Below are 10,305 nucleotides of genomic sequence, written 5' to 3'. Positions count from 1 at the left end.
CCTAAAGTCTTCATGTCTGAGTCTAAAGTTCCTTCATCTGGCCCTCTTCACTTCCCTGCTATCACTGCCCTCCCCACACTCCCACCCCCAAGCCGACATCAGCCCCTTGTTGCCCTCAGAATAGACTTTATTGACTTTAGCCAAGGGCAGGCCGTGAGATGGGGGTCCAGAAAGAGGGGTTTTGTGGGGCTTGTAGGGCAGCTATGTCCTGGGGGCCAGGTTGGTTCTGAGGGGCAGAAGGCCATGCACCCACTCACATGGCCGCTCCAGAAGGGTCTGCCACAGCTGCCTCTCCTCAGGTGTGGAGTCCATCCAGGGCACCTGGAGCCCATAGCTGCTGCCTAGATGTGGGCGGGCAGGGGTGGAAGACACAGTCACACTGGACACCCCAGGTCCCAAGGAACACCTGCCTGGTCCCAGATCATGCACTATCACCCTCACGTTCTCCGTGGACACCAAAGCTCAGGAAAGGACAGAGAAGTGCCCAGGGCCACATGTCAAGCCCCTGCCTCCTAGCATCGGGTCCCCTCAGGGCTCTGCCCCACTCACCGGTGCCCAGGCTGAGGCGTGTGCCCCCCAGCTGGCGACTGGCCAGGGGCCCATGGTCCCAGAGAGAGAGCTCAGCACAGGCCTGGCGCAGGTCAGCAGGACCGAAGCCATCATAAACCATGGTGTGATTGAACGTGGGGCTGAGGCTGCGTCGCACCACTCTTGTCCGTTGGCGGCTGGCCTGGCTGTCATCAGGCAGCACCAAACTGTGGGGGGGTGGGCTGGTGTCAAGTGGCCACCCCCTCACCCTCCCCAGAACCAACCAGTCACCGAGTCCTACCCATACTTCCTCATAATGTCCATGTCCTCTGGCTCCTGCCTGAGAACTGGCCTCAAACCCTCAGTATCCTGGGACCTTTGCGCCAACCTCCTCTCAGATCTCCTGCCTTTAAAAGTCACAACACCTATTCACAGGACCCCAGAGTAATGTCTCTGAAATGCAGTTCTGCTACTCCTCAGCTCAGTCACCTTCACAGCCCCCCAGAAGTAGTTTCCAAACTTTTTAAAGCCTTGGAGCCCTTTCTGCAAGACAAAAATATTACTCAGAAGTACAAAACCTAAAAGAAAAACAATGTCTTTTGTTGCATCAAGGCTGGGGACTCAGAACCTCACTGGCCTGCCTCTATTTTACTCTCTGAGGGTGGGACAGCACCTGGAGGCACCCCTAGAGTTCCTCCGGTGCTTACTTGCAAAACCATTGAACTGCAAGTTCAGGACCAAACCCCACAGCCTGGCTTTCCAGGTCCTCCATGGACAGGCCTCTGAGACCTCCCAGGTCTCAGCCTCAGCTCTCCAACAAGTCCTATGCTCCAGTCACTGAAATGCAGCTGCTCAGAGGAGTCCTCAACTCTCCTGACTCCAGGCCTTGGCTCAAGCTGTCCCCTCCACCTCCGCTCAGCGGTCAAAGCCCAGAGTGGGGAATAAAGGGTGGGTGACCAGAAGGGGGTTGTTGAAGGTGGGGAGCTCTACTGCATGAGAAGCGAAGGGAGGCGGGGAAGTACCGATGCCCCTCACCATTGTATGTAGGTATCCAGGGATCCTGGGCGCAGAGGCACGAGGTCCTGAGCTTCCTTCACCCAGAAGTGCAGCTCCCCACTCGGGGGCAGTCCTGTGCCTGCGAAGAGGCTCGGCTCAGGCCCTGCCCCAAGGACAGACACTTGTCCCTCACCCTTGCGGGACAGAGATTCCCCGCCTCTCAAGGCCTGTCCAGCTTGGCCTCTAGCCGGCGGTCACTCACCCTCAGAGCCAGCGGGCACGTACTTGAGGGACAGAGAGAGCAGTCCGCGGCTGGGAAGGTCGTCGGGAGAGGGCGGGACCTGCGAGAGGCGGGCTCGTTAGGGGGGTGGGGACAAAGTCCTAGGGAAAAGGGGCCGGAAGGGAGCGGAGTCTCCAGACACCGACGGGGCGGGGTCTTGGAGGGGGCTGCCGAGAGAACAGCCTGGGGAATCCGACAGCCCTGCCACCGGCAGTCAGGGACAGACCTCTGCATGGGGCCCTAAGGTTTCGAGGCTGACGGGGACTGGGGGAAAGCCCAGTGCGGTAAAGGCGGGAGATCTGCGCCGCGGGTCTACCCGCGCGGGCCAGCTGCTCACCCGGGGCTGCAGGGGAAGCCAGGTGGGCTCGGAGTCCCAGTCCCACGTGTCCAGGGGCACTTCGACTTCGCCCAGAAAGATGTTGCGACCCAGGCTTTCGCGGTGCCACACGGACAGGCTCAGCACGCGTCCCCGGAGCTCGGCCTGCGGTATAGAGTACTGGGGACAGGAGGTGTGCTTTAATGAAGCAGCGTCGATGGCCCTGGCCTCAGTGTTGCGGGAGTGTTGGCTGGGGCTTATCCTACCACGCTCCTTGCTGGAAGGAATCCTGGGAAACCCCGGACGGTACTAATGGGGGTCTGGACTAGCGCCGCGCCCACCTCTAGACTGACATGTTGGAGAGCGCGTTAACGCGAGGGCCTCCCTGCCGTTCCTCCCCCAGAATGGAGGACTGGAACGACCGACAATGACGACACCATGGCTGCCCCCGCCACCCGGTCCCTGCAGGAAGGGGCGTTCGGTTCCTTAATGGGGGGCCGCCCTGGCGTCGCGGCCTCACCCAGAGAGTCTCGTTGAAGACCGGGTTCAGATTCCGTTTCTTCACTGAGGTCTTGCGCTTGCTCTGCTTATCCGGGAGGAGTTTGCTTTTGACGTAGCTGGAGCGGGGCAGGTGAGGACCGGAGGTGAAGGGGGACCCCTTTACCCCTCCAGTCCCTTCCAGCGCCTACTTCCCAGCCACAGCCGGGAACGCAGCTTCGCGTGCCAGGCCTCGTGCCGCGCTTTACAGGAGTTATCTCACCCAGCTCCCGCGTCTACCAAGAACGTTATTCCCATTTTGAAGATGAGGAAACTGAGGCCAAGAAAAGCGGTGGGGTTGGGCAGTGAGAGCGGCTCCCTAGCGCCCCTCCTCGCGGGGTCAGACACTCACGGGTCGGAGCGGCGGCGCCGGGCGGCGGCCAGGCCCTGGCACTGGATCACGTGCACGCGCAGCTGGGCGGCACCAGGCTCGTAGCGCAGCGCGAAGTACAGGGAGCCGCGCACCTGCACCGCGCCCGCCTCCGCCTCCCCGGACAGGCTCGTTTGGCTGCTGCTCAGCTGCGGGCGGAGGGTGGGGAGGTCAGGGCGGGCTGCGGGGCTCACGTCGGGGCCGGGGAAGGGGAGCGCGGAGAGTTCAGATGGGAGGGGAGGGGGGTAAAGTGAGGTAGCTTGCCTGGAGGCTGGAGTGTCAGGTCCGGGGGTCAAGGGAGGGGTCATGCAGGGGCAACGCCTCGGGATACGGGGAGGGGAGGCGCACCCCACCCCCACTCCAGGCCTTCTCCCTCACCCCCTCACCGTGGAGGAGTTGAGGCTGGGCGTGGAGGAGCTGCTGCTGAGCACGCGGTCGAGTGACAGGTCGGGCCCCGGGGCCTCCTCCCCATTCTCCAGGATCTCGGACGCCTCCAGGGTCTGAGGAGGAGGTAAATGACGGGGGCGTCCCCTAACCCCCCGCCCCTCCCGCGACCGCTCTCGGTCCCGGACCGCTCGCAGCCTCGCGCAGCTGCACTCCCGCCCAGAGTCCGCTCCGGGTCTTGAGAGCAGCCGCGGGCCGCTCCCGCCTACCTGGGCAGGCGGGGGCTGCGGCTCCTCCTCTCCCCTCGACGGAGGCTCCAGCTCAGGGTCAGCCTCCTCTGCGGCGAAGGCCTGAACGCCCCCGGGGCCAGGGGCTGGGAGGGGCACAAACAGCTAAGCGAGCCCCTCCCCAGCCCGCTCTGCCCCTGAGCAAATTTGGAGGGACTGGTTTACAACCCCCATTCAGACCCCAGTGCTGCCCTGCGGTCTCCGGTGGAGACCGCACCTACCCGCCCCCTAAGCAGGACGAGGAAGGTGAACACAGGTGGCTGGGGTCACTCAGAGCTGCCTCTGATCCCCGCAACCTCTCTGTGCTCCCAGCACACACCTTCCCACTCACCTTCTTGGGCCTGGGGCTCCTCCTCATGATCTGAAGCCTTTGGGGGGACATATGGTGAGGGGAAGTCAGGTCCCTGAAAGAAGCAAGGGGTAGAAGTCACAGAGGGGGCCAGTGGTGAAGGGGTCAGAGGTTCCAGCTTCAGATTCTGCACTGCCCTCAGGGCAGAGCTGGCAACCAGCTGCAGGACCTGTCTGGCCTGTACTTCACACCCCTTCACACCTCAGGGCCTGCCCTACCTAGCTCCCAGGGTCCCACTGGTGGCATCTGAGTCTTGGACCTCACCCAGCTCAGTCCACACTCCACCCCTAGTAACCAATTCAGAGTTTCCTTAGAGGATGGGCCCACACCCCCATTTGACAGAGGAGGATGACAGAGGCCCAGGCCAGGGTCTCCTAATTCTCAGGCTGGGCTCTTTCCCCAGCACATCCCACCTCCATGCCAGGGACACTGTACATTCATTCATTAGCCCATTCAGTCATTCATTACTCACCTCAGCCTCGCTGAACCTCTCTTGGGGGGCCTCGTCCATGGGGAGCCTGGGAGGAGGGAGAGGTATAGTCAGAGATGGGCCCCAGGTGACTGGGAGGCACCCTCCACTCCCTGCCATGCCTCCTCACCTGGGCTCCAGCGCCTCTTCGGTCTCTTTCCCAGCAGCCTGAGCCTCCCCATCGCTGCCCTGAGCCTGGTCTCCTGCACCCAGGTGAGAAGTTCTGTGAAACTCTCTTCTCAGGACGTCTGGCCCTTGGAGATGCCCACCCACCTCCTGTAGCCCATGGAGGGGTGGTGCCCACCCAAAGTCACACAGTGCCAGGGGCAGCTGGAACTGAAACCAGGGGCCCTCTGTCCTCGTCCACATACACCCGGTGACGTGGGCTGCCCAAGGCGTGCCCCACTCTGGGGAGCTCCTCTCACCCCTGGAGCCCTTCTTCCTGCGGATGGAGGCACGAACAAGGTCAGAGCCAAGGTGGGTGTGGTGGTGCCGCTGGAAGCGTGCTTCCTGGAACCAGTCCCCTGTAAGGATCTTCAGCTGCCCAGGGTCTGCCAGCGATGTCCGGAGCTTGCTGGAGGATGGGGGAGGGCGCGGCTGTCACCACTCATGCAATCAACGTTATTGCCACCCATTCTGTTCCAGGCCCTGTACCTGGGGCCAGGGATACAACAGCAAATCAGACTTGATCCCTGCTTTGGAGGAGCTCAGGTTGGTGGGGAGACTGAGTCCAGAATAGACAAGTACACTATAGTGAGGTAGAGCCATGATGTATGTAAGAGGGCCAGCTTTGCCTGTGAGAATACTGGAGGGCTTCCCAGAGGAGGTGACATGTGAATTGCTCTTAAATGAAAAATTGGAGTTCTCCAGGTAGAGAAGAAAAATAATTATTATTCATTAAATGACTGTGTATAATCCTTCCTAATTCTATGAGGTAGGGCTCGTTAGCTCCATTTTACAGATGAGGAGAGTGGTACTGGGGAGGTCCAAGGTTACAAGCTAGGAGGTGTCTGTCTGTCCCCAAACACTACTTGTAAGTCGCATGCTGCTCTGCCATTGTGCTCTTCCAGGCAGGAGAAACATCATAAAAGCGAAGGGTGTGTTCGGGGACCTGTGGAGCACCCGAGTGGCTGTAGTGGACATTCTGTGTATGCGTGTCAGGGGGTGAGGCTTACTGGTGGAAGAGGCTGGCAGGGTCCAACCAGGGAGGCCTGTGGACCACGCTTCGGAGCTTGCCCCTGACAGGAGATGTGGAGGAACCATGTGAGGTTTCAGGAGAGGATATTAAAGACAGATCTGGAGAGTCCCAGCTGCAGCATGGAGGGTGGGCCAGAAAGGGCGAGCCCGGAGGCAGGGAGGCCGGCAAGCGAGCTGGTGCAGCCACCCTGAGAGAGGTGATGAACTGAGCTGGCCAAGGGTGGAGTGGACCAGTGGGCAAAAACAAGACCTACCCAGATATCTGACAGGCTGCACGTTGGTAGGGGAGAGGGTGGGAGTCACCCAGGCCCCCCAGTGCCTGAGGCCCCTTCCTCTGGGGCTCCCTTACTCTGCCTTACCTGACCCGTCTCTCCTCCAGCTGGCGCAGGCGGGCATCTCGCTTCAGGACCTTGGCAATAGCCTCTTGCTCCTCCTCTGTCAGGAAGCTGAGATCCAATAGCCCATCAGCCTCAGGCTGTGGCTCATGTGCCATGAGGAGGCCAGGCAGGGACCAGAGCCCCTTTTGAGATGGGTGGCCCCTCTGGGGCATCAGCTGGGGCAGCGCCCAGGCTGGGCACACGTGGCTCCCTGGGGGCAGAGCAAGGGTCAGTTAAAGGCCTGCCCATATACAGGGCACATCCTGGAGCCAATTGCCTTTTCTGTCCAAATATACATCCCCCATGGTGGGCGGGGTACAAGCCCAGGAAGGCTGAGATCAAGGTGGCATGAGATGCACTCGTGGACACATGCACACCGACACCCATGAACATACTCAGGGACACACTCAAAGACATGTAGAGACGCACATGCGCACACTGATACATGTAGATATAGTTCCCCACAGTGAGATGCACACCTGGTCACACATGCACACTGACACCTATATAAAGACAGGCTCACGCATACCCGGTCCCCCATAAAGGGCCCTATGCCGTCATAGGCCCAGATCCATGTCCAGACCAGGAGATGTATGTAACATATCCTTAAACCTGCGCACAGGCGCACGCACACGGGAGACAAGGACCCACAGATGGGTTCACCTATACAAGAGTAAGTCCAGGGACAAAGACCTGTCCTTAGATATACACAAATCACACACACTTTTGCACACACATACTGCATCCCCCAAACTAGATTGTGAGCTCCTTGAAGTCAGGGACAGGGCCTCATCCTCAAAGCCAGAACCGTGCACACAGCAGATGGTTAGTAAAAGTTTGCCGAGTTAAATGCAGAAATACGTGCACCTGCACACACACGGGAAATGCACACACACGAACACGCAGCCGGACACACAGGTGCACACACATATCTGCTCACCACCCCGCCCGGGAATCTCCCGACTCGGGTCCTTTCCCTCCACCCTTCACCTCCACCCTTCACCTCCACCCTGCTCTGGCCTATTTGGCCTTCCTGTCTGAGGCAGCCTCCTCCCCAGCTCACAGCCTAACTTCCTCCCCCGGAGGTAACTGCTGCACCCACTCCCACGGAGGCCTCCAGCCCAAGGTTGCCCCTGCTGCCAGCCCTGCCCCCTGGCCTGGAGCCCCTCCCTGGACCCCTTTACTCTGGCCACATGGGTTCCCCACGCCCTGACCCAGGACCTGGCTGGGGTGGGAGCTGGTGGTGGAGGCCGAGTGCTGCAAAGCAGCTAAGGTACCACGGTGACTCCGGAAGGAAAACATTTGCCCAGCCCTGAGGGGCGTGTGGACGTGGCAAGGAGCCTGTGACTGGGTCGTGGGCAGAGCCGTGGCCCGAGCCCACTGGGCGGTCTCTCCTCTCCTCCCGCCCCTTTAGTCCCCTCCCTCCCGGGGCACCAGGCAGGGCTGAGATGGGAAGAGGACACTCAGCGGGCAGGTCCTGGCTTGTGCCTGCCGCCAGCCCGCGCTCTGTGCCCTCCCAGCTGAGTCAGCGAACCCCTCAAGCGAGCCCTCTCCCCCTGCTGCCCCACCCTCACCCGGGGGGGACTGGGTGTCTCTATGGGGTGTCGTGTGTGACACTGTGGAAATGCCTGTGTGACGGATGTTAACAGCATTTCCTGAACATCTACTGTGTGCAGGTCCCGGGTGTTGCAGACGCACTGTTTAGGGCTCTTCTGGGGCCTGGTGTGTGAGCCTGTGTGGCTGCCCCTGTGTTACCCGGTGCCACTGTGAGTCTCTGTTCAGCAGGCGTCTGCAGACTGTGGGATTTGGGAGGCTGTTTATTTTGTGGGTGTGAATGTTGTATCACTGCGTGTGTGTCTGGGCGTCATGTCACAGTGTGGTGCTGCATGGGGGACTCTCGTCTGTGTGATATGTTCTGTGACTTTCTGGGCGACAGCGCGGTGGGGTGTGTGCACGTGTGTGACTGGGCTGTGTGTTGTGGTGTGTACTCTGGTGCCCTGGGGGCCACCAGGTGTGTGTGTATGAGTATGGAGGTGGAGGGACCTTCCACAGAACTGACTCTCCCCGCCCTTGTCCTGAGGTCTGCTTGGGCTGGGCTGTGGGTATCTGAGCCCAGGGTCCCCAGCAGCACACCCCTCCCTGCAGTCCCCTCTGGTTCCAGAGGCAGAATCCAGTGTCTGGTCTTCCCCACTCTGTTTCAACACTTATGGGACAGACCCATTGGTCAGTTTAAGGGTCTGTCCATCTGTCTGGCTGTTCCAGCCCCAGACACGTCCCACCTCCCCGACCCCTGGGTCCTACAGGGTGCTCAGGACACCAGGTGGCAGTGCCCACCCCTCGGGACACTGGCAGGGGCCCTCTGGCCCCGAGGTGTATTACCTGTAGGGGTCCAGTATGGAGGGGACACCTTCGTCGGGTAACCCCGGCTTCCCTGGCAGCTGAGTTTCAGGGACCAGAAGAAGAGCAGTGAGGGCCTAAGGCTGACTCAACCGGCGGGCCCAGCGGAGTGGCTGCCCCACTGAGGAGGAGGAAACACCTTCTCACAGGGCCTGATGCAAAACCGGGCCTGGACTCCCGGCTCCCCAGGGGCGCAGCCTGGGCTTTCAGCAACCCCAGAGCAGGTTTGGTGGGTAGGAGATGCCTGGGGCTTGGCCCCAGCTCCTCTGCAGACTTATTCTGTAACTCCTGTGACTCGAGCTGGCCCCAACCCCTCAGAGCCTTGGTTGCCCCATCTGTAGAATGGGTAGCAGCCCCACCCTGCCCACTAAGGAGCTGATAGGAACTTGCTTTGAAAGCAAAGTTAGAAACGTTTCTGAGAACCAGGGTGGTGGAAGGATTGCAGCTTGCAGCCAGACAGCCCTGAATAGTTCCTGCTGTGCCACTGTGTGACCTTAAGCAGGTCTCTCAACCATTCTGAGCGGCACTTTCCTCCCGTGCAAACTGCAGGCAGCAGAGTGTGAAGAGCCTCTGAGGGAAATGAAAGTGCTTGGCACAAGCTGGCATATAGGAGGTACCCGGTGTTCCCGGGCCAACAGAGTCCCCTCCATGTCCACATATGCCTCCCAGGAAGTGCTGGCCTCAGCAGAGCTGCCCTCTGTCCCCTCTGCCACCCTGGGCCCCATCTGTCTGAGGAGGCCTGGATTCTTCCAGGGCCAAAGTGAGGCTCCCATACCCTCCCTCTGTCCGTGGGGAGTCCCTCTGAGCACCCCTCCATTCTGCTCCCAGATTCTTCCCCACCCTGAGAATAGGTTGGGCCCTGGATTACATTTGCTTTGGGACCATGAGCCGAGGCCACAGCAAAGCTTCCGGATGCCCCCAAGTCTGCTTCATTTCAATCCGCCCGTCTTGCCCCACCTGCACCATGGCTTAAAGATCAGAGGGCACCTCACAGACCCCCAAGAGGGGAGGTGGATAAGGAGTGGACTTACCCCACTCCTCCTCCCCAGCATCGGAAGTGGCTTCGGAAGGTTACCACCACTCGGAGCCCCTGAGGGTCCCTCCTCCACCCCCAGCCCAAGGCCCAGTCTTCCCCGTTTATTTTTGCAAGTCAGTCTTATTTTCTGAGCCTCTTTTCCCTCATCTATCAAATAGGGGTAATAATCCCTCCTCAGACGGCTCTCATTACAGTTCAGTTAGACCCCTACCGGCCCTTAATAAATATGCAGAGGCATTTGTGGTGAGGATAAATAGCCATTGAACATCCACTGTGGGAACGGCTACTGTGATGTCCGCCTCCTGTCAAGTCTCCCGGACTGGGAGAGGAGTGGCCTACAGTACCCTCACCCCTTCCCATCATTCTGTCCTGGCTCCTCCCCAGGATGCTTCTCTAACCCTCCCACCTCTCGGCTCTCACCATGGAAGGCATCAAACTTCCCTGTCTATTCTTCTGGCTTCTAAACTCCCTTCCTCTTTCTGATCTCCTGTCCTTGCCTCTGTGACTCTCCTGGACCCCTCTCCTGCTGTCTTCTCAACCCCAACTCCTCTGTGTCCTCCCCACCTGAAACCTTCTCCTACTTCCAAGTTTCCACTTTTGTGAACAGCCCTCATGACCTGGCCCCCAGGCCTCCTAAAGCTTGCTGCCACTCATTGGACTCTCTCCCGTCTGTCCCCCACCTCTGCCACCCTCCCACTGCCCAGGTTTCAGTCCCTGCCCAGCCTCTCCTGGAAGCCTCCTCCTCCCTGTCTCCTGGCCTCCACACTCAGCACCCCACCCCG

General features: G+C 60.1%; 1 protein-coding gene across 2 annotated transcripts; it reads right to left on the bottom strand.

Annotated features, from left to right (window-relative positions):
- Positions 1-120: 120 nt before the first annotated feature.
- Positions 121-8,600, bottom strand: SYTL1 (synaptotagmin like 1). Of its 2 annotated transcripts, none has more exons than XM_060001210.1 (15): positions 8,470-8,600; positions 6,073-6,301; positions 4,942-5,090; positions 4,647-4,719; positions 4,520-4,565; positions 4,030-4,102; positions 3,681-3,784; positions 3,414-3,527; positions 3,010-3,176; positions 2,641-2,737; positions 2,142-2,300; positions 1,787-1,865; positions 1,564-1,687; positions 550-755; positions 121-341 (listed from the first exon to the last, which is right to left on the bottom strand). In XM_060001210.1, exons 2-15 carry the CDS (start codon positions 6,261-6,263, stop codon positions 202-204), a joined length of 1,722 nt encoding a protein of 573 aa, XP_059857193.1. In that variant the 5' UTR covers positions 6,264-6,301; positions 8,470-8,600; the 3' UTR covers positions 121-201. The 2 variants fall into 2 exon arrangements, with proteins under 2 accessions (XP_059857193.1, XP_059857265.1); XM_060001282.1 differs by having other exon boundaries at positions 1,564-1,663.
- Between the last annotated feature and the right edge of the window lie 1,705 nt (positions 8,601-10,305).

The sequence above is a fragment of the Delphinus delphis genome, chromosome 1 (genome assembly GCF_949987515.2).
Source record: "Delphinus delphis chromosome 1, mDelDel1.2, whole genome shotgun sequence".
In the NCBI taxonomy this organism is placed as follows: domain Eukaryota; kingdom Metazoa; phylum Chordata; class Mammalia; order Artiodactyla; family Delphinidae; genus Delphinus; species Delphinus delphis.
Note: the sequence above shows the minus strand (reverse complement) of the source record. Positions and strands in the feature narration are given on the sequence as shown.